A 24914-nucleotide genomic window follows, 5' to 3' on the forward strand; every position below is an offset into this window, starting at 1 on the left:
TCAGGGGAGAAGGCGGAGTAGAGGTGAGCTGGGGCGGGGAGCGGTTCCTCTCCCTACCCCGATATAACGTGGTCTCACCTATAAGACGGTAAGATTTTTTTGGTTCCTGAGGACCGCTTTATTTCGGGGTAGAGGTGTAATACTAATCTAGGTTGTATTAGGTTTGCAAAGCAAAACCCCTACTGTGTGGCTCTGAGTGATGTCTGTAGCTATATAATAATAGTAGGTTGGCATTTGCTGCATCTACATTTGTGTAGTTTCTAGTTGTCTGTAATAAAATAGCTTTTGCATTAATTAAATTTAGTAGAATTTTTAAATAATTAAAACATTAGAATTTGTGTATTAAAATATTATAGAATACTGAAGTCAAATTGCAGCATGACCCAGTAATACAGTGACTGACTTGGAACAGAAACATGCTATAATGAACTTCACTACCCCTGCCAAGATGCAATGATTATGGCATATGCTTATTTTCGCAGTAATATGTGTAGCTTTTACGTACATACAAAGGTAGGCAGGCATGTGTGCGCACACACACAAACACCAGGTAACTAGGGAGTACAGCACACATGGACTTGACAAGTTATTGGAAAGTATTGTGTGAATATAATGATTAATACATACTTTAATGTCTGATACTGTGTCTTTTGTATTGGGGAGTAAACAAAATAAGGATAAGGGATATAGGTTTCATTGTGTTCAGTGTACAAAAGTAGTTAAAAAGCTGCCTGAGAAATACTATATCTCTCAATGCCAGTGAATCTGGGAGAAACCATTAATGATTGCAAGGAGGAAATACTACAATATTTTTTTTTGTCACCCATACTAATGTGGATATTAGGTTTGCCAGCATGGAAAAGGATATTCTCTTTACTAACAGGTGGCTTTACCCAAGAGGCTTTTTCTTGCAGTGAGATCTTAAATAGTGTAGTATGGGCCTTTAAGATGATCATGGACAGAGAACAGCTGATTGAAGCTAAACTTGAGCAAGATGGAGATTATGCTGGTGGGCAGAGAAAAGCATTTTGAAGAGTTTGCAGCCATGGTGCAGTTTCCTTTTGTTAAATGTCTTCACCCACAACTGAACAATTCAGTCCATCACTTAGGAGTGAATAGAATAGAATCAAATTTTGGTGGTGAAACTTTGTTCCAAGTAATAAAGGAACATCAGTTATGTTCCTACCCCCCACTCCTGAAAAAAAAATTGGAAAGCCTTACATTCTAAATGTATAAACTACTTTAAATGTTTGCCTACACTACTATTGGTCAGAGGATAAATGTTGTCTTTCTCAAATTTACTGAAATAAGAAGTTTACATAGATAGTAGCACTTGTCATCAACTGATCTTGAAATTAAAAAAAAAATTGAATTGATTGAGGTTATATAGTCCAGATACATTGCTGAGAGAATTGTTTCAGAAGCAGAAGACCTTTGTTATCCATTTCATGTTATTTTCTTGTGTTTTGCAATAGAGTGACATGCTGAATTCTCAACGGAAGGTAAATGATCTAGGAAGCTGAAGGGCAAGAACAGGAGTGGATACCATAGAACATTTGTGACAAAAGAGGGGATCATGTTGGTTTGAAGGAGTCAGTAGTTTTGAATATATTAGGAATTACTCCCATTTTGGTCTGTGCAGGTGGGTGACAGTGATTCAGAATTTTTAGTGGAACCTAAAAAAATCATCATTGATGCTTAGGTAATCTTACACAGGTTGGGTTACCAAGATATAAAGTAGAGGTGGTAATAGTCTCTCTAAAATTATCAGAATAAACATAGGAATTAAGATTTGTCTTCAAATGTTTATAGTATTGAATGGTGTTTTACTATTCTGCCTCCTTTTTTTTTTTTTTGTCCTGGATTTGTTTTTTTATAAAATATAATCTTTCACTTGTTATCAAACTATAAATGAAGTTTAAAACTAAAAATGTAGAATGGGAAAGAGTGATTAATTCTTTACAGAGCATAGGGGACTATCATATTTTTAACTCTTACTGAGTTTTTATTTTGAGGAAGAGAGTTGGAGGGAAAAAATCCTCTTCTAGAATAAAAAAAGGGAGGGCATTTGTTAATGGAATGCAGTCTTTTGATGGCAAGTTGTGATGAACCAGCTCAAACAGCTAGGTAAGTGCCCTGTAGCAAATGAGTTGGTGATCTTTCTACAATTCTTAGTGGAAATAGATGTTCCCATTATAGAAAGCTTTACAGCTACCATTAAATTACCCTATTCCACTGAGCACTAAATTACTGCTTTACCCCCCCAACATGTAGACAGTAGTAATCTTGTATCAAGGGAAAAGGCACTGCAGCTCCCAGTACTGAAACCATTTTGGGAGAGACGATCTGGATTTTCAGTCCTGTCAGTTCAGTTTTCACAAGCATACAGACGGTTGGTTGGTTTCTATTTGTATAAACTTGATACAGCAATTTCATAGGTTTGTAGTATAGATAAAATAAATGCTGCATTTTTAATGCAATTTAAAAAAAAAATCCTGGCAAAGGTCAAAGCACAATACAATTTTTGCACTCTTAAAAGAGGTATGTATATTTATATAACTTGATCATGGCTTCAAGGACTAACTAATGTATCGACTGTGTAAATTAGAGTGTGACTTACAGTTTGTCTTTTGGCTCCAGTCTGAGTGGAATGCAACTACAAAATTACTGTGATGTGTTGTGGTGATCTGAAATGACTGTCAAACAACATGTGCACTCAGTCAATTCATTTAATGTATAAAGACATATACAATGTGAAGTGACAGACATATATACAATGTGAAGTGACAGACATAGTGAAACTGCTACCAATTTGAGACCTACTTGAGCCTTGTCTTGATAGGCATTTAGGCTTTGACATCACTGTCATATCTTAGGTCAACAGGCAGTTGTACTTTTTGCTGTGTTGGTTTCTAGGTGTCAAACTTGCTTGACATTCGTCTCCTCCAGCTCTGTATTTTTGGCCATCTGGGGTACTGGTTTGAACATGAACACCCTTTGTCCCCATTATACCTGTTCCATTCCAGCTGCCAGTCCCTCTGAAACATCTTAATTGAGATATTTACTATCAAATTACAACACAAGGACTATTTGCCCTTTGTGCATGTTTTGTTCTCGGGCAAAGTTGGAGTCTGATCCATCATCTATTGCAGGATTAGCCTCCCCCCCCAAAAGTGGTATGAGTATGTATCTAACAAGAGTTGAAACAGTATTCTCCTGGGGGAGTTCTGTGCCACTGTGGATATGCCACTCACACCCAACAATCCTCCAGGTTCACTACCGGCTCGTTGCCTCTCCCTCAGCTCCTCCGTTACCCTGACTTCCCTAAGCCTTTGCACTGCTTCTGACAGGTGCAGGAAATACGGTTCTGAATTGTAATTTAAATGAATTACTCAAAGTTCTGTATTCATGTACCTAGTAAGGAATCTGTCAAAAAAAATTACCAGAATCTTTTTGGTTTTGGTCTGTGTTGTTACAGACATACTTGCTGACAGATATTTTGAATTACCAAAATAATTGAAACTGGTGTGACTATATTGTGTTATTTTAACAAATAAAGTTTGCAGAATTTGGCAGAATTTTAAAATATTGTGCACAGAATTTTTAATTTTTTGGTGCAGAATTCCCCCACGAGTAACAGTAACTCAAGACCAATACCCAGGTTGACACTGTGTCAAGTTTCAAAGTCAAGCATTATAGCTTTATAGAAAATTTCAATATTGAAGCTTCAGGTGCAGAGACTTGATTTTGTAGAGTCAAAGATTAATCAAAACAGAACATAAACCAAAATTATCGTGGAGGCCCTAAAGAAGCATCTTGTCACCAAGTAACCACATTTTACTGGCTCGAAGAAGCTTTTAGCAAAAGTTTAGAAGAATGATAAAAGCATACAGCAGAGATAAGAAAATGATGAGTTTCATTGCAGAATAGCTGGAGCAGGAACTTCTAAATTCTAGTATGCAGCTTCTGCAAGGAACTCTTATGCTGATTTCAGTCAGAAGGGGTCCATTTAGAAAGTTATATTAGGGACTGAGGCACTGACAGTTGGAATGGGCTCTGAGGTGTAGGGCAAGGAGTGATTTGTGCTCAGTTACTGGTGCTTCAGAGGGCCAAAAAACCCATAGGCAGAGATTATTCATGGCCTGTCTTGAATTCAAGGTGCAATATACTGGATGGGAGAAACTTATGAGATCTTCGGAGAAGTAAAATTGCATGTGAATAATTTTCCTTTATGATCACTAGTCTAGGAAAATCGAATTGTTCTATAGCTCAGGAAGACCCAAAGCCTGATCTGGAGAAATAGAATTTGATTATTGCCTTCCAGACAAACTGTTCATCTGTATTTAAAATATCTGGCTGAATCAACAGGCCTGAGCCTAAAAATTAAAATCTGGTCTTGGCTTAAGCTCACTTTCTTCTTCGAGTAGTGTCTATGGGTGCTCCACTGTAGGTGTGTCTGCGTCCCTGTGCTGCTGATCAGAGAACTTTGGTAGCAGTGTCTGTTCAGCCCGCACAAGGCACGAGGCAAACCAGCGCTGCTGGTGGGGGAAACCCTCCACAGTTCCTTCTCAACAGGAGTTGACCCAGTGGGTGGCAGAGGCACTGCAGATACCACGACTGGAGGTGACCGAGTCGCACCACAAACTAGTGGATATTTTACATTCTTCTACCCCGTCCAGAGTAGCCCTCCCTGTTAGTGAGGCACTCTTGGACCCTGCCAAACTCATATGGCAGACCCCTGTGTCAGTCCCACCAACATGTAAGCAGGCTGACAGAAAGTATTATATGCCGATGAAAGACATGGAGTTTCTCTTCTCCCACCCACCTCCCAATTTAATCACTGTGTACATAGTTACAAAAGGCTGCCAGCACCATTTCAAATCCACCCCCTACGACCGAGACTGGAAGCGCCTGAAACTTTTTGGCAGGAAAACTTACTCCTCAGCCTCTCTTCAGTTCTGCATTGCGAATTATCAAGCCTTAATGGCGAAATATGATTACCAGAGCTATTCAAAACTCAATTCCTTTATTGAGCGTCTCCCAGATTTGCACAAAGAACAATTCAAGGCCATGGTCAACAAAGTCCTACTGATGGCAAATACATCTCTCCAGTCTGCACTCGATGCAGCTGACAGAGCAGCATATTCCATCTCTGCTGCCATCATGATGAGATGAGCCTCTTGGCTGCACCTATTAAGCTTCCCAAAAGAGGTTCAAACAACTGTGGGGGGATCTGCCTTTTGAAGGGACAAAACTATTTGCTGGAAGGACTGACTCATCCCTCCACACCTTAAAATACATAAGAGTATAAGAGAGTATAGCCATCAGCTGTCATTTAAACCCCATTTGTTGCAATATCATCTCAAAGGTGATATGAACCTCAGAGGAAGAAGTCATAGAATCATAGAATATCAGGGTTGGAAGGGACCTCAGGAGGTCATCTAGTCCAACCCCCTGCTCAAAAGCAGGACCCATACCCAATTAAATCATCCCAGCCAGGGCTTTGTCAAGCCTGACCTTAAAAACTTCTAAGGAAGGAGATTCCACCACCTCCCTAGGCAACACATTCCAGTGTTTCACCACCCTCCTAGTGAAAAAGTTTTTCCTAATATCCAACCTGAACCTCCCCCACTGCAACTTGAGATCATTACTCCTTGTCCTGTCCTCTTCCACCACTGAGAATAGTCTAGAACCATCCTCTCTGGAACTACCTCTCAGGTAGTTGAAAGCAGCTATCAAATCCCCCCTCATTCTTCTCTTCTGCAGACTAAACAATCCCAGCTCCCTCAGCCTCTCCTCATAAGTCATGTGTTCCAGTCCCCTAATCATTTTTGTTGCCCTTCGCTGGACTCTCTCCAATTTATCCACATCCTTCTTGAAGTGTGGGGCCCAAAACTGGACACAGTACTCCAGATGAGGCCTCACCAATGTCGAATAGAGGGGAACGATCACGTCCCTCGATCTGCTCGCTATGCCCCTACTTATACATCCCAAAATGCCATTGGCCTTCTTGGCAACAAGGGCACACTGCTGACTCATATCCAGCTTCTCGTCCACTGTCACCCCTAGGTCTTTTTCCGCAGAACTGCTGCCTAGCCATTCAGTCCCTAGTCTGTAGCTGTGCATTGGGTTCTTCCGTCCTAAGTGCAGGACCCTGCACTTATCCTTATTGAACCTCATCAGATTTCTTTTGGCCCAATCCTCCAATTTGTCTAGGTCCCTCTGTATCTTATCCCTGCCCTCCAGCGTATCTCCAGGTTCCCCAGACAGAAACAGTCGGGATCTCCATCTACTTCCTCTCAACCTTCCTCCTCAAAGCAACAGTTTTGACAGGTTGGTTGAGGTGCTCATACACCACTCTCCTCAACACTGACTGATGCTGGAAAACCTCACCCATCTAACCCCATTGGATGCCATCTCACCCCATTCTGCAGCATCGGGGAATGGATAACCTCCAACAAATAGGTGCTGGAGATTATTTGAAATAGGTACTCCGTGCATTTCACCTCCTTTCCTCCCAAAAAACACCCCTGACCTTCTTCAGGGACCCTTCTCATGAGAGCTTGCTGCAACAGGAGAGAAGCCATTTCTTCAACATAGGAGCCATAGAATCAGTGTCCACACATCTAAGAGGCAAAGGCTTCTATTCTCACTAATTCCTGATACTGAAGAAAAAGGGAGTATGGAGACCCATACTAGACCTCAGAGTGCTCAACAAATTTGTCAAGGCTCAGAAATTCAAGATGGTCAATTAGCAACAGTTATTCCAGGAGACTGGTTCTCAGTCCTTGATCTTTCCACATTTCTATCATACCAAGTCATAGATGAGATCTCAGGTTCACACTAGGCCAAGACCACTGCCAGTACAGAATACTCCCTTTTGGCCTCTCTTTGGCTCCCAGAGTATTCTCCAAGGTCTTCTCCATAGTGGCGGCCTACTTACGCTCCCAGGGCATCATGATTATCCTTACCTGGACGATTGTCTCCTCAGGGCACGTTCCCTTCGGTGAAGCCCTACGAATCAGCCATCTATTTCAGAATCTGGGCTTTCAAATTAATGCACAAAAATTGACATTAACTCCTTTACAGAGGTTAAAATTCATGGGACCTGACCTCAACTCCGTCCATGCGAGGGGGCTGATATTTATTGTTTATGCACAAGATAGTTAATCCACATAATGAATGTTGTGAAAGTAATAGCTGCCTTCAAAACACTTAGAGGATGAAGTTAGTACTAATGAAAACAAGTAGTCTGGTAGCATTGATTTGGGGCAATCATAGTATTGGTGGGCATTTTGCAGTTTTTACTGCACACGTTCCAAACATTTCATTTGCAATCTGCAACCCTTTTGTTTTGTTCTGTTCGCAGGCCCCTATTGAGTAGAGACTGCCAATCTGTCCCAAATTGTGTGATGGTTTTGTAATTTGTAAAATGATGACTAGTGTCACCGTAACTCACTTCCATTTGTGACCTTAAGAAGGATTTGAAGCCAGCTCTCTGAAAGTGAACAGCTAGTGCACAAACTCATTCTTCTACCTAATTCTCAAGAATATACTTTTAATTTGTTCATAAAATATATGTTCAGTATCAAGAGTGTCATATTATGTAAATACAAAGGTGTTGTACTACAGTATATTTTATAAAGCATTGGTGTGTCCACAATAATCGTATAACGTCAAATTTTGATCCCCTTCTTTTAAAAAAGACATGGTTAAATTTACAAGAATATAGTGTAGGGTAACAAAAATAACAAAGGGAAAGGGGTATGCAGGTTGGTATTGGGATTATTTAGTTTGAGGAAAAGCAATTAAAAGCTAACATGACTGAAATATTTCAAATGTTTTAGAGTTACTATTCCGGGAGTTCTAATGAGAACTACAGATAAGGTTGCCCAAGCGTTTCTATTATAATCTCTTATTTTGATTTGGTTATAACTGTGTGATTCATACTGATTTTTGTTACAGGTTACTGATTATTTTCATATCAGATTTCCAGATGAATTAAGTTCACTGAAGTTTATGAATATTCTCTGTTACGTGTTTTAAATAGCTAAAGGGGAAACCTTCAAGCTCTTCACCCCTCAAGGGTCATTTTCTTTAAAGGTTTCAAGGTGAAGATTCCCACAACCACCCAAAAGAAATGATTCTTTCTTTTTCTTTTCTTTGTTACTGAAAAGAAAACCATACCTTCTGGTGTGTCTTAAACATACGAGTAATGGCATGCATCGCCCACTTGATTTGTATTTATAGTGTGTTTTGCAGGGAGGTTGTTTTATAGTAGTCTGTTATAGCAAACATCTGACCTTTGTGAGTACCCTAATCTTTATAACTGCAAATAAATAAAACTTGTAATATTCAGTGTAACTAAATTTTGAGCTCTAAATTTAGTTACACTGAATATTACAAGTTTTATTTCTGCTGGAAATTGCAATTTGACTATAGAGGAAGTGATTTCTGTTCTTAGTTGGCATGTTTTATTCTTCCTCACTTTTACCTGCTCTTTTTCAGATCTTCCTTATTTCCTTGGTAAAATGCAGGTATTATTAACACAAGTTAAAATCAATTGGGTCTAGTCTATCCCTTTGATCTTATTATGACATGATTATTGCTGTGTATCTTGAGAAATCTGCTACTGCTTTGATGTGCAGTAGTGATTTTTATAAGGTATGTAGTTATGCATGCCAACATACCCCAAGTAAACATCAATTTCTTATTCATAACTAGAAATCTGTATGTAGTTTTACCTTATTTTCAGCACAAATAATTAATATGCGATCACCATTTCAGTGTGGTAGACTGTGACAGTAATAGTAAACTGGATTTGGAGGTCCATTGGTAGAGAGAGGCTGCCTGTAAGATTATCAGCAGAGGGAAGCTGACAGTTCCCTTGCCCCATACTATTTTGCACTGAAAGTCTTTCATCATCTCCTCTCCAGTCCATTCCTTAGAAAGATTAAAAGATTATACAGCAGCATCTTTGGACCTCTGTTCACAGACGGCAGTCTTTTAACAAACTGACCTCTCGTGATGGAAAACTGAACTGAAGTAATGGGAACTGGCAACACAAAATAACTTTAACGTGGAAGATAAATTTGTTGATTTCTGCTGACCCATTTCCTCTTGTGTTGAGCGCATCCTGCTTCCCAAATTCCTTTGTTACCTTTATCCTTGGAGAGTTCATTGTTCCCTTCCCAACAGAACTGCCAAGAGCAATTTCAAAACTGTGTTGCATTTAGGTTTTCCCCAGGAATTGATCACTGTTCTAATTGGTTGCTTAAATGATGATTTGCTTCTTAAAGAAGAACTAGATCGAGAAGAGTTTTCATAATTTGTGTGCTGATTACAAAAAGTCTATAATGACTGAGTTTTAGTGTGTTTTATGATGCAGTGTGTCTTGCATAGAATCATCTAGAATTCTCTGTAGTTTCTGCTTTGGAAAATATAATTTATTTTCTCCCCAAGATTTTAATTGAGAGAACTTTGAGATTAACAATTATTGTGGTGCCTTTTTAACCCCTGGCATCTGGGACCCCATATAAAACTTGGGGTCCTAGTTCCTCACCTATGTCAACTCCTTAATAGTTAACCGTTTAAGCGATAGAAGTTTAATAGGTTACATGGTTACTATTTTTAAACCCTATTTACATCCCTACTGCTGGTGGGTGCTAAGGACCTGCTAATTTTTTTCCATGGGTGCTCCAGGGCTAGACATTTATGGAGTCAGCGCCTATCCTAATATAGACCCATACCCCTACCTTCCCATCCACAAAAAAACAGACACACAATTTTATATAAAAATAGATACACACATGTATGTATATAACATCATAGGTTTTACTGATGCAATATGCAAGTTGGAAAGAAACATAGTGAATTATAAAAGGTTTTGAAAAAGATGACATGCTAGAACTAAGCATTATATATGTTGTGAAAATAATACTGAAATACACCTAAATACAATAGATAGATACCAACTACCCCATTTGAACCATAGCTTATGTTTTGGAAGAGATTGTTAGTGCCTATCTCAGCGAAGACTGGGTTCCAGAATCCCTCAAACACACTATAGTTAGGCCATTACTGAAGAAGCAAATTCTGAACTCCAATCAGCCACCTCCCAGTCTTATTCTTGAAGGTCCCTTTTTGAAAGATCATCAAGAAAATGGCAACATGAAAACATGACAGGTATCTAGCTTCCTGAAGCCCCTGACCTTATTTGGTGACATTTTAGACTGGAAGTGGTACTAATGGAAGTTGTTGATCTTCTTGTGCAATGGGCAAAGGCCAAATACCTTTATTGATATCCCTTGACTTGTTATCAGATTTTAGCGCTTGCTGATACGGCTGTGTAACTTTGTCAAAATGGCTGGAATAGCTTTAAATGGTGTTCTGCTCATTGCTTTCCGATAATTTTCAGAAAGTGGTGGTGATTGGCTGCTCCATCTCAAAGGTTCTTATTTGTGGAGATTTGCAAGACTCCAATCTGTTTCATCTTCTGTTCAACATCTATACAGAGCCTCTGGGAATGTGTTGTGTGGAATTAGAACACGATATAAATTGCAGTATCATTAGTACATTGCTGACACCTATCTGACATCTTCTCCTTTGACTCAGACACAGCTATTGCAGAGCTCACTAAATGCCTGGCAAAATCTGAGATCTGGAATAAAACCAACTATCTGCAATTCAGCTTGTCCACGACAGGGGTTATTCTGTGTAGCAAGGAGGTTGAGGGTCTGATGGAATCTATAATTGCTCCATAAGCACTACACGTACAGGAAGAAATTGCAGAGGGTATTGAGCTTTGCCATGTCAGATTTATATATTTTAATGCAGAATGTCAGCCATATTTACGTATTTTTTGTTTCTACAGCAATCCAATATCTTCACTGTTTTTGTTTGTTTGTTTGTTTGTTTGTTTTAAGATTATACCAATGCAAAATAATGAATGTGTAGTGGATTAGGAAGCATCTCTTATTCAACACTTCAAAATAAAATACAATTGTGCAGTCCTTCAGTATATTAATATGAATTTGAGCCTTTAATAATTTGAGGAAGAGTCAAGATTAATCTGTTTTGTTTTGCAAGGATTTACTTTTGTAAAATTTACAAGTTTTTTAAACATGAAATTAGGCATAGATGTATATAATTTTAATTTAAATCTTCAATTAATGTGCTTTATTCCAAAATATACTATACTTCTCAATTTCCCATGTTTTCCAAGTATTTTTTAATCTGATCAACACAATACCCTGAAGATTAAAAAACAAAACAAAAAAAAACACACCAGTGGGCCAAATGCTGGTCCTCCTTTATATTTGTGCATCCCTGTTTAAGAAATGTGGACCATGTAAAAGATATGACTTGTATTAAGAGAAGAAAGTGTGATATAGTTGATCTTTTAAAGCAGATTATTAAGACAGTATGCGTTTCAAATTTATGGAGTGTTATACTGTTTCTAGCTGAAAGCTGAATAGAATAAGCTTGCATGTTTTATTTGTAGCATTTCTTTGAAGATCACTAAGTCCATCCTGCTGTGTAAACCTCTTGAGCTAAGCTGCAGTTTCTTTAAAAAAAAAAAAAATGGGGTGGAAGGTGAGGAGGTAGCTTCCTCGGTTGCTTGGCATCTTTTCTGTTTAATATCAAGGCTCTGTTCTATAATTTGTCTATTATCATCATTAGCCCCTTGTGTACATTAAAATTAGATAAACTAATTTTACTACATATTCTTTTTAAATAATGTTTAATAAGGTAACTAACCTGCCACTGTGAATAAAATAGAAACTGTCAAGTATTTGAGCACATTTATGGTAGTGCTGTTGAGTCCATTGTTATTTCATGTAGTTTTGCTTAGCGACTAATCCAGTAAGACTGGCAAAACAGAGAAAAGCAGCAAATATATATACACACTTACTTTATCAGCCAAGAATACTTTTCTACTTTGGGAGAAGGGTGTTCAAATATAAACTATATGTAAAGGATAGCATATTCTGCTGCTTTGGCAGGATTCGATAACAGAAAAGCTTCATTGGCTACTGCAAAATTACAATTGATTTTATTACAGAAAATGTCAACATGGGAATAAAAATTAATGGGACTGTGGAAATTTGTTCGGAAAGTCATAGATTTATTCATTGCTGTATGGTACAGCACTTTTTGAAATATAAAGATTAATTCAGATCGAGCAGATAGAAATATCAAGTTTTAGAACTTTCTTCCTTCTTTATAGTGTAAGCTAACTGTGGCTCTGATCCTGTGAGGTGCTGAGCATCCTCAGTTTCCAGTGAAATCGGTGATACTTGATTTCTGAGCAGCTTGCAGGATTAGATCTTATATGTAGGTATGTTTATACTCTCCTCTAAGTCTTGGAGATCTGGTAAATGTTACTTTTTAAAAGCAAAAAATTAAATATAGTGGTACATGCGGTATCCAAGATCTCAACTACTAACTACTCATGAAATTTCTACAAAGGGTTTAATTGTTAGGTTGAGCACTGTTTTATGAAAACTGTATGGAACACTGCTTTCTTTTGAAATTGCTCTTCAAAAAGAATTCCTGTTTCATATAAAAAGATGCCAGACTCACAAAGATTTCCTTTCTTGTTTCATAGACGTTCCATCTTCAGAGCAGCCTGAACTGTTCCTAAAGAAACTTCAGCAGTGCTGTGTAATTTTTGACTTCATGGACACACTATCAGACCTTAAAATGAAAGAATACAAGCGCTCCACTCTTAATGAACTGGTGGACTACATTACAATAAGCAGAGGCTGTTTGACAGAGCAGACTTACCCTGAAGTAGTTAGAATGGTGAGTTTCTTCTTTACTGTGGGCACTTTAGATCCACATACAACTGCCACTTACATATTGGGAGCCAAAATGAACCCTGGAATAAGCGGACTAAATGTGGCCTTGGGTTTGTATTTTCTAGTCGACATCACCAGAGGATACTGCTTCTAAGACCAATAAAACACAAATTTTCACTTGCAGTTAAGTGAAGTCAAATTAGGTCATCAAAACATGAGTGTCAAATATGTAGAAAAGTATACCCAGAGCAATTCAAATTTCAGCATTCAGAATATGAAGTAGACACAAACTCATTGTGCTTTTTTTTCCTAGTGAAACAGAATGGAATAATTTTAGAATGTTTGTCTTTATTTTTTGTAAGATAAAAGCCATCTTTAAATCTAATAAAATTTCATCACTAAGGAACTTTGTCACTTTTGCCATGTAACTGAGCATTGTGATAGCTAAAAGTGATGTATAGGAGCAACATTAAAATTGCAGTGCTTGCTTTGTAGATTCATAGCAACTGCAATTAAGAGGTCACCAGGAGTTCTCAATGGTAGTGGTAATCTTATTAATAAATTATCAACTAACACAAGTGCCTTCAACATCAGTACCGAACTACCACCAGATAGCATGAAGTGAAGAATATTCATTGCAAGCTTTAAGATCAATATTATAAAATATTACTAAGTTGGCACCCGAAGCAAAAGACAGATATTCAGAAATAGACTTTGTGGTGTTGGTTCTATACTGGTATTATGTGATTATTGAATCTGGTAATAGCCCCACAGTTTTGGAGAACTATGAATAAATTTTACATTGCCGTATACATGCACTTAATTTTTTTGTTACACACAAATTATACACAAATACATACTACTGTAGTGATTGTCTGAATTCTGTAGAAGTGTATGTTTTATACCATTGGAATATGTATTTGTGTGTGTGTAATTTGTGTGTTTTATATATTTTTTATATATGTGAAAGATACAAAATCTACATTAAAAGAATGTTAAGGTTTCATATGGAAACTTAATCCTGGCATTTCCTAACATCTGAGTGCTTGTTTTTGCAACCTTCCCCTTGTTAACGCACCTTTTTGTGTAATTATAAATATATATTTCATGGGCAATGTTAATTTGGCCTTCTTATGCATGTGCATAATGTTACAGTGTAGAATTATATGATCACACACTTTTTTTTTCACAGGACCCCTGCCTTATTCAGTACACAGGAAGGATGGTACTTACTCAGTGAAGAGCTATTCAGTATCATGTTTTATTCTCATTGTTCCATATGTAGCCCCATGCCTTATTTACTGTACACCATTCAAACCCTGCTCTGAATATAGAATTATAAATTTTCTCCTGGGGGGGTTTCTGTGGTGCTCATCCCTGTAGTATCAGAGTGCTTCACAAACATTAATTAATTTGTCTTCACAAAACTACTGTGAGGCCAAAGGGTGGTATTCCATTTCAGAAATGACAAACTGAGACAGAGATTAAGGTCAAAAGTATCCAGTAATTTTGGATGCTCAAGGCTTGGTTTTTTTCAGAGAACTCAGCATTTTATATCATTTTTATTTGCTCAGAGCAGAGTTTTCATTGACTTCAGTTGCAGCTCAGAGTGCTCAGCACTTCTGCAAATCAGGCAAGTGCAGGTTGGGCATTCAGATAGTCAGTGATCACTTGTGAAAAGTTTGGTTTAAGTGACGTGCCCAGCATCACACAGGAATTTTGTGGCAAAGGCAGGAATAGAATCCAGTTCTTCAGGGCAGCATTCAAATGCCTTAACTATGAAATAATCCTTTCTCTTCTTGCAGTTCCCTTCCTCACCTATTGCACATCTTCCAATTTCTACAACAAATGAAGAATGGGGTCCTACGGACCAGTGTTTCTCAACCTTTCCAGACCACTGTACCCCTTCAGGAGTCTGTTTTGCCTCATATAACCCAAGTTTCACCTCATTTAAAAAGTACTTCCTTACAAAAATCAGACATAAAAATACAAAAGTGTCACGGTACATTATTACTGGAAAAGTGCGTACTTTCTCATTTTTACTATACAATTATAAAATAAATCCACTGGAATATAAATACTGTACTTACATTTCAGTGGATAGTATATAGAGCAGTATAAAAGTCACTGTATGAAATTTTTATTTGTACTGACTTCACTAGTGCTTTTTATGTAGCCTGGTGTAAAACTAGGCCAATTATCTAGATTAGTTGATGTACCGCCTGGAAGACCTCTGCATACCCCCCAGGGGTATGTGTTCCCCCGGTTGGGAACCTCTGCTGTAGACCACAGCTTCCTTCTCTGTGCAGATTCATTCCCTGAGCTTGGTTCATCCTGTGCACTGAAGGGGGGTGAGGGTCCCGTAGGAAAAAACAATTGTCATCATGTAATTAAAGACTATCATAATGCATACACACAAGGGGAGCAAATTACGGGTTTACAGGCAACCACAATTCTATCACTTCCTAACTTTTGAGTACTTGATTTTAACATTCTTTTAAATGTAGCTTTTTGTATGTGATATTTTAAAAGGAAAAATCTGAAAAAACAAATTTCATCATGTTGAACCATTTTGACTTCCACATTGTTCATCAGAGTGTTGGGAACTTTATATCCACAGCACAGGCTTCTGCCTCTTGACATCAGGGACTAACTGATAGCAGTACTAGGTTTTCATTTTCTGCTGTCGACTGGCATGTCCTTGTCTGAGTCACAGTCTTCTTCCTTACCCTCAGCTCCATGTCCCAGCCTAACTGCTCACTTCTCTGCATTCTAATCAAGCTAGTTCCTCCTCCTGCTTACTGCTTGGATGCCAACAGGGGAACATTGAGACCACAGGAGAAACCGTCTTTGTTCCTGTGCCTGGTATTACAGCAGTCCTTGGCTGCCGGGAGGAGGAAATGTGGTGAAAGTCCTGCTTAGCCCCTGCATGTTCAGTGCAAACAATCTTTGAGGTGTCTGGCTGCCAAACTGGCTCATAACTTGGCCAAATTTGAGCAGATTTTCACAGGGACAGCAAAAATCCACACCCTTGGCAATAGGACAACCCCTTTGCCAAATTTCAAGTCCCTTCTCCAAAGCATGGAGGTGCTATAGCTTCTCAATAAAATGGTTGTAAAAAATGTTTTAACATGAGAAAATCAACATTTTTTTCCCATACTCCTGAGAAGTGTCAGAATTGTTTTTGTTGAAATTTTCTAAGAAACCTCAGCCTAAGGAAGATGCTTGGCTTGGAAAATTTCAGCGCAAATGGTTAAAGTTTGGCACAGTTATAAGCAAAAGAAAACAAGATCTTACAATGGAAAGTGTCAGGTATTGCTACCTTCACCAGCTATAATGTACACCCGTGCACACACACTTTGCAGATGTTTTCTGTATAAGCGTTATGCATGATGATGTGGCATAGAGTATAAAGGTTTTTAAAACATGCTGGTGCTCATGTTGCTCATGAGTGTCAAATCCATGAGTGAATTATGCAGGTCATCCCAACTGAGTGCTAATAAATGTTTTTTGCTATACCACACCAGCATGTATTTTGTATATGCTACATATTTTACAGGAAAACTGTCTTAGATATGTACTGTTTTTTTCATCACTTTGCCAGCAAAAATTAAACTCCCTTAGTACCATGAGTCCAGCTGTACGAGCCTTAGAGGAAGAGAGAATCCCTTAACGTTATCTAAAATAGATGTTCAGTACACAGTGTTTCCCCTTGGCTAAGCAGTAGTCAATTTTGGAACCTTGCAACAGGTCACTTTCAGTTGCTGGAGAGAAATTGATGTTGTGAAGTCAGGTATAGTATACCTTGTTTATTTACATTAATATGTACATGAGTCCTGTTACCCTTAAACTGAGATAGACCTAACTGTGTGAAGGCAACTTTGTATGCCCATTCAGTGACCGTGAATAGCCACAGGGAACAGCTACTTTTGTGCATGTTCCTCCAGGTCTCCAGCTATCTTCCCAGCTGCCATTGATCTTCCCTTTCTGGCTGACCTGTCATGATCCAGTCAGGAGCCAGGAGAACAGCAGCAGATTCACCCTTAGTAAATTCATCACACTGCTCTGTGTTGACTGCGCAGCACATTCATCACAATAATATTTTGATGTTAAGGTATGATATCTTTAGACCTTCCAAAGCTAAACATAAATGCTATTTGGAAAACTTGGTGGAGTATTCTCTTTACTGTGATGTCTAGCACTCATTTCTAGCACTTTTGGGTTGCGACATACCCATCCAGGAAAGAATATTGGCCATCCTGGCGTTTGGGCCAGTGTAATCTTGTGGGGGACAGGTGGAATTCCATATCTGGAGGGGGCAAAAAGGGAAACAATTTTAAGACTGATATGTTTTAAAAAAGGGGGAGCAGGGAGGGGATAAAAAGGCACCTCTTTGAGCTGAAGGTTTGACATGCTAGTAGTCATACAGAGGAATAGTGGCTAAAGTGCTGGTCACTTGCTTCTAATCTTGATTATCTGGAGGAATCTGACTTTAAAATTATATTATATATGGAAAAGCTTTTTAGGTCATTTATACAGTTTTCTAAAATGCTTTAGTTGTAATTTTTCTCTGCCTATAAAACCTGAAAAGTTGATTTATGATACTAAGGCAGCCTGGCTTTATAGATAAAGCGATATAAAATCCATTACTACTAATATTCCTTTCAAACTCTCGAAAATGTTTCCAATTTTTTTTTTGGTAGAATACATGTTGTTAGTGGTATGGTATAAAGGTTTTATAGGCACTCATTTGGGATGATCAGCATAGCTTACTCATGGATCTGTGGCTTGCAACTCATGCAGTTAATGGTATTTAAAACCTAATGCTGTGGCCCAGTATTCTGGTATTATATATGTTCTCTCTCTTGTGTTTGTGTACACTCCTCTCCCCTCCCCAAATTACGTTTATCAGTCTGTTTTTTAACTAACTGTTTTGCTTGATTTAAATTTTGAAGCTGTGCTAAACTTTTGGAATTTGTATTGGGGGAGGGGGGAAGTTTTAGTGGTCACTTGACATGTGAGGCTATCACTGGCCTTATAGGGATTATCAATATCACTTGCAGTAGAAGAATAACTGGCACTTGTGCTAATGGAAATAGGAGGATTTATTCAGAAGGAGTATGTTGTACAAAGCCCGTTTCCCCTGCAGTTTTTGGAGTGTCATTTGGTGAGCATTTTACATCTTTTAGAATTCAGCTGATCTGAAGAAAAAGGCCCCACCACTTACAACACAGTGTATGCAAAAGAAGGTGTCAGTGATACAGTTTTATGGACAAAATAATATGGCACTTAATCTGAAATAATTTACCACTATCTGAGCAAAATTTGCAAGCTTAGAATAAAGTAATGATGGTGATTTTGCGTGGTAGATTAAGCACTGTTAGTTGAATAAAATGAATGTTTGTATTATCTGTGCATTATCCTACAGTGTGCTTGTACTAGGGCTTTTTATGTTTTCAGAAGGTTAACATGTAGATTGAGACACTGACTATTTCTATTTAAAAAGGCAGATGGATGGGAAAAATGACTTTCCGTTAAATTTAAAACCTTGAATGAATTTCTGTGGTAGGTGCCTGTTCTTCCCTTTGCAAATTATAAACCCCCCACAAAACATTTGCTGTAGTGTTCATGCTTTAACCAGGATAACTAACAGACTACCTTTTATTGACTGGATAATGAAACTCTATTGTGATACATGACTTTTAGAGCAAAATGTTCCTTTACTACCTGACTCTTAAATGCAAAATTTGTCCATAGTGCACTAGGTGTCTTCCTGAACTTTTCTATCATTACAAATTATGTGCAATGAAAAAATTAACCTGCATAGGCAAAATTAAACCCAAATCAGGACTTTATTCTGGCAGTCCTGGCCAAAAGGCTGCTGAACAGCACAGGGACAGGCAGAAATCTGTTGTAAATAACTAAGTCAAACATCAGAGAAATAATCACTTACCAAACAATATATCCAGAGAGCCAGATGCTGAACTCTGTTCCCGTGGTATAAATCTGAAATGATTCCATTGACTTCAATCTGGGTTTACACACACGGAAAGAGATCAGAATCGGGTTCAACGAATGTAACAAAAGTGAGAGAGCTAGTAGATAAAGCTAATCCTGGTTAAAGCTAATCTCCAAACCCTTGATATACAAGGCAAACAAAGCAAACACAGGCAGTTGTTGAGGAATCCTTTTTAGGTGTAGGTGCTAGCAGTCAGACTTACCGTAATTGTGAATTTCTTCATTTTCATTAGCTTTGCTTATGATTAGTAGTGGACCCTGGCCTCAAAATACAGATCCAATTTCAAATGTTCCCAAGTTTAAAGGCTGGTTGAATCAGCAGATGTATTGCAAATCTGTACTCTTTAGTATTAACATTTTTTAAAATAACTTGTTTTGTGTATTTTCTCTGTAGTTTTTTTGGAGAGAAAAAATCAGATTGGATTTACACAATATCAAGTTTAAATAAAATAAATAAAATAATACAATTTTCCAAAAATGGATAGTGACAAATTTTGGCTACAATATTCATCTTAACATCATTTTAGAAAGTTTGTGACAACAAGTTAAGAAATATCAATGTGCCAGAGTCATTGCCTGAAAGATTGCAGTGCTAAAATTACAAGAGTACACAAAGACTGTTTTGAAATCACCTAAGAACTCCTGTACTCCTGAACTTCATTTTTTAAAAGTGTTTTTTTCAGGAATAAAATGTTACTACAAAGCTAGGATCCTCTGAACCTAAATATGGATTTGTAATGGAAGTCCCGAGATAGCTTTAACTAACTGCAAAGTTACCCAAGGCATTTATGAGATATTGAAATGTACAGAAGATGTAGCTATAAAATACGAATTTGAAGAAGTAATTTTAAATTTCTGCTTAAGGATTGTCAGGTGATATTGGCAGTAGAAGCAAGAAAAGAAAAGAAAACAACTTGTTCACACAGAACCTAACCCTTTCACTCATTTTATTTGTTTTAAATATAATTGACAGCAAATTGATTAGTTGGATGCCAGTCACTCAGTACTTGTTAAAGAAGCATCCTCAGCTTGAAATCAGGTTGTTTTCAGACAGTGGGTTATAAGTAGTTTCAGCTACTACACCTGCCCCTGAGTTTTCCTACCAATTTTTGTGGTTTTAGAATAACATTTAGAATGTTTTTTCTTTCTGACTCCTGTTTGTGTGGGTCATTTGCTCAGCCCGGGAAACTGACTACCTGATTATACAGGAGATACGATGAAACTATGTACAGCTGTTAAATGAGCAAAATAAACAAACTGGAAAAACAAATTAGAAAAACACTTGGTGCTTCTTTGAGTAATTGTCCCTATTGTATTCTCCTGTGAGGTAAGCATGCGTACTGTGCGCCTGAGCCAGAGAATTTGAAAGTAGTGTCCATGGTCCACGCATGCACCTTGTGTCTTTGACCAAGGGGATAAAGGGTGGTACAGACTGATCGTCTCTTCATTTCCTTCTCACCACCACCTCGTCCAGGTTGGAATCTAGAGTGTCTGCAGCTTTGACTTCATCCTACAAACAATCAACCTAGTTGTAAATAGTTAACAGTTTTAATAGTTTAGCAGTTTTAACAGTTCTAAAAGTTTTAGTATTAGATTAGTCTCTGGAGGTTGGGGGTGGGGTGGGACAGGAGAACACCACTGTCCCCACCCCTCATACCCAGTTTGGGTACCAGACTATGCCCTGTACCCTGGGCTTCAAACTCTGAGCTTCCTGACCATGATCCTTCTCAGTCAGTGATGACCACCAATGATGCCTGTACTGCCTTGGGGAAGCTCACATTGCGGCAAGTATATGCAGATCTTGTTCTTCAGCTGTATTTGAGAAGGGCGGGAACTTTGTCTCCGCAAATACCTCATGGAGAAGGCGATGGGGCCCCAATCGGACGCAGGCTGGTGAAACCCCACCCCCATACATTTGCTTGATTCAACAAGGAGTGTGTGTCCTGCTGCAAAGTGTGACTCTCTGAATCGGGAGAATCCATCCCCACAGGCCCCATGGCAGGGTCTTGTTGGAAAGCTAGGAAGCACTCTCATAAGCATGAGACTAAGTGTTCCTTAAAGTTCACTTCAAAGAAGTTGGACTTGACTGTAAGCAAGCCTACCAGCTCAGTCCATGAGGACTTAAAACATCCCTAAGTCCCAGAGGCACAGCAAGAAAGCCCACAAGCACTGGACTACATTAGTTCCAGACTCTGTCCTGTCAGTACTCTCATCCCCGACGCCAAACTCCGGGATCCATCTGCACTGATGAAGCCCAATCACTGCCAACTCCGGATACCACCCTTCTCACCAGCTCTGTTACCCTGGACAAGCAGAGTCCCCCTCACACTGGGGAGGTCTGAATGTGTTGCCACCCCACAAGATGTCTTCACCCTCCCAGATCCAGAATCCTCTCCTCCATTGGGACCCTGTGTTTCCATGGATATAATATCTCGTCAGAGAGAACCAACTGCACAGTGGAGCCTATTAAGCTCCCATATGCAGAATACACCTCCCCTCCCACAGAGCTGGAAGCAGCCTTCTGCTCAGGAGATTCAGAGCCATTGGCTGAATCGCTCTTCCCTTACCATACTTATCCTCCACCACCCAAAAGACCTGCACAGTTTCAGGACCAACCCCAGCCTCATCTACCCCATGCCTGTCGACCACTCTTATGGGCCATGCTGGGAGCCTTGGTATCTAGTTGATCCAATCTGCTAGGGAACCACCCATTGCCTCCTCTCTAAGGGGATACTCAGGTCTACTTCCAGATCCGACAGAGGAGGAAGAATATTACACTCCGGTTCTACTGGAACCAGCAAGATTGCCATAATCATTCCCAGATGAAACGGAAATTTCTGCACCCCCTCACCTCCATGACTTCAGGCGGTTCCAGGACCTTGTCCACAGAGTTGCTGAAGAGCTTCAGATTCTCCTTAAGGTGGTCCAGGACTCCTAGCACAAACTCTTAGCCATCCTGCACACCTCCGGAACTAACAGAATAGTTCTCCCTGTTAATGAAGCTATGCTGGAGCCAGGTAAGACAGTTTGGCACACGCCTGACCCTGCCACCTCCACAGCAGGCTCAGCATCTCAATCTCAGCCTCTGGTTGGACGATATTTTTTTTTATGGGAGCTTGATAGCTGCGAAATACTAAGCCCAACACCTTCCAATCCCAGAACACTGTTCTGGGGACTCCTGGCATGCTCTTTCAACAGCTGGAGTGCAGTACAGACAAGTGGGTGCTGAATGTCATCCACTCTGGCTGTATGATAGAGTTTGCGTTCCTACCTCTCGTGAAACCCCTCCACCCCATCCCTCTTCAGGGACCACTCTTACGACAGTATTCTTACATGAGTTGAACTTCCTACTGCAGCAAGGAGCAATAGAACTTGTTCCTCCACAATACCAAGGGGAAAGGTTTTACTTAACCTACATCCTAATACCCAAAAAGAAGGGTTGTTGGAGACCAGTTCTTGATCTCCACTATCTGAACTGCTTCATTCGCAAACTCAGATTTCGCATGGTCATATTGGCAGCAATAATTCCATCTTTAAAAAAGGGCATATGGTTCATAACTGTCAATAGGAAGGACACCTACTTTCACATAGGTATTCAACCCGCCCACAGATGCTTTCTCAGATTTATCTGACTATTTTCAGTAGAGTACTCCCCTTTGGAATAGTAACCACCCCCAAAGTCTTTACCAAGGTATTCTCAGTTGTAGTGGCCCATGTCAGATGTCATGGCTTCATTGTCTTCCTGTACCTCAGCAACATGGCTTCTTGTTGTAAAGTGCTGCATGTACTGCCTTGGGGAAGCTCACATCGCGGCAAGGTGCAGTAGATGCTGATTGTTCCCCAGGTGTACTCAAGAAGGGTGGGAACTTTGTCTCCGTAAATTCTTCATAGAGAAGGCCAGGAGGCCCCAATCGGACCCAGGCTGGGGAACCCCCCAGTACATCTGCTTGATTCAGCAAGGAGTGCTTTTCCCGCTGCAAAGTGCAACTCCATGATGCTACATCTTTTCTCTTCATTGGGAGTCTGCATAAATATAGAAAAATCTGTTCTCGCCACCACATAATCTCTGGACTTCATCGTGACAACCCTAAATTCTATCACTGCAAAAGTGTACCTGCACATAGACAGGTTCCAGACCATGAACTATATCATAGTTCATGTCACAAGTAGCCCTCGAGTACCGGTCAAAACGCATCTTTCTCTACTCAGTCACATAGCAGGCATTACTTTCAAATTCACTGGCTCAAGGCACATGGTGTAGATGCTTAACCCACAGTGGAATACAGATAGGACCATATATCTTGAAGAAACTCCTGTTACAGGTAAGTAACTAGCTCTTACAGTTACTGTAACTTTAATTGTTACAATTAGGGCTGTCAAGAGATTAAAAAAATTAATCACGATTAATAGTGCAATTAAAAAAATGAATGCACTCTCAAACAACAATAGAATGCCATTTATTTTAAATATTTTTGGGTGTTTACTACATTTTCAAATATATTAATTTCAGTTACAACACAGAATACAAAGTGTACAGTGCTCACTTTATATTTATGATTACAAATATTTGCACTGTAAAAAAACAAATTATTTTTCAGTTCATCTCATAAAAATTCTGTAGTGCAGTCTCTTTATCATGAAAGTTGAACTTACAAATGTAGAATTATGTACAAAAAAACTGCATGCAAAAATAAAACAATGTAAAACTTTAGAGCCTACAAGTCCACTCAGTCCTAATTCTTGGTCATTCAATCACTCAGACAAACAAGGTTGGTTACAATTTGCATGAGATAATGTTGTCTGCTTCTTGTTTACAGTATCATCTGAAAGTGAGAACAGGCGTTCGCATGGCACTGTTGTAACTGATGTTCCAAGATATTTACATGCCAGATGCGCTAAAGATTCATATGTTCCTTCATTCTTCAACCACCATTCCAGAGGGCATGCTTCCATGGTGATGATGGGTTCTGCTTGATAACGATCCAAAGCAGTGTGGACTGGTGCATGTTAATTTTCATCATCTGAGTCAGAGGCCACCAGTAGTAGGTTGATTTTCTTTTTTGGTGATTTGGGTTCTGTAGTTCCCACATCAGTGTGTTGCTCTTTTAAGACTTCTAAAAGCATGCTCCACACCTCGTCCCTCTCAGATTTTGGTCGGCACTTCAGATCCTTAAACTTTGGGTCGAGTGCTATAGCTATTTTTAGAACTCTCACGTCGGTACTTTCTTTGTGTTTTGTCAAATCTGCTGTGAAAGCATTCTTAAAACGAACATGTGCTGGGTCATCATCCAAGACTGCTATAACATGAAATATATGCATAATGCAGGTAAAACAGGGCAGAAGACATACAATTCTCCCCCCAAGGAGTACAGTCATAAATTTAATTGATGTTGTGTTTTTTTAACGAGCATCATCAGCATGGAAGCATGTCCTTTGGAATGGTGGCCAAAGCATGAAGGGGCATATGAATGTTTAGCATATCTGGCATGTAAATACCTTGCAATGCCTTCTACAAAAGTGCCATGCGAATGCCTGTTCTCACTTTCAGATGACATTGTAAATAAGAAGCAGTCAGCAGTATCTCGCGTCAATGTAAACAAACTTGTATGTCTTAGCAATTGGCAGAATAAGAAGTAGGACTGAGTGGACTTGTAGGCTCTGAAGTTTTACACTGTTTTGGTTTTGAGTGCAGTTATGTAACGAAAAAAAATCTGCATTTGTAAGTTACACTTTCATGATAAAGAGATTGCACTTCAGTACTTGTATGAGATGAATTGAAAAATACTATTTCTTTTGTTTATCATTTTCACAGTGCATATATTTATAATCAAAAATAATAATATAAAGTGAGCACTATGCACTTTGTTTTCTGTGTTGTAATTGAAATCAATATTGAAAATGTAGAAAAACATCCAAAAATATTTAATAAATTTCAATTGGTATTCTATTGTTATAAGTGCGATTAATCACAATTAATTGACCGCCATAGTTACAATCATAGCTAAAAAAATGAAGTATGATTTTGAGGTACAAGGTAGCTCTTTAAATGTTTAAATCCAAACTATAAGTGTATCGGTATGTAAGTGTAACGAG

At 38.9% G+C, this 24914-nt stretch overlaps 1 protein-coding gene across 4 annotated transcripts in view; it reads left to right on the forward strand.

Annotated features, from left to right (window-relative positions):
- The window catches only part of PPP2R5E (protein phosphatase 2 regulatory subunit B'epsilon), a 107966-nt gene that overhangs the window by 53044 nt on the left and 30008 nt on the right, over positions 1 to 24914 (forward strand). For all 4 annotated transcript variants that reach the window (XM_084631274.1, XM_084631275.1, XM_084631276.1 and 1 more), the window contains exon 3: positions 12611 to 12807. In XM_084631274.1, the coding sequence (XP_084487400.1) occupies positions 12611 to 12807 (197 nt within the window). The remainder of the gene's footprint in view (positions 1 to 12610; positions 12808 to 24914) is intronic.

The sequence above is a fragment of the Lepidochelys olivacea genome (assembly GCF_965140295.1).
Source record: "Lepidochelys olivacea isolate rLepOli2 genome assembly, chromosome: 6".
Lineage (NCBI taxonomy): Eukaryota > Metazoa > Chordata > Testudines > Cheloniidae > Lepidochelys > Lepidochelys olivacea.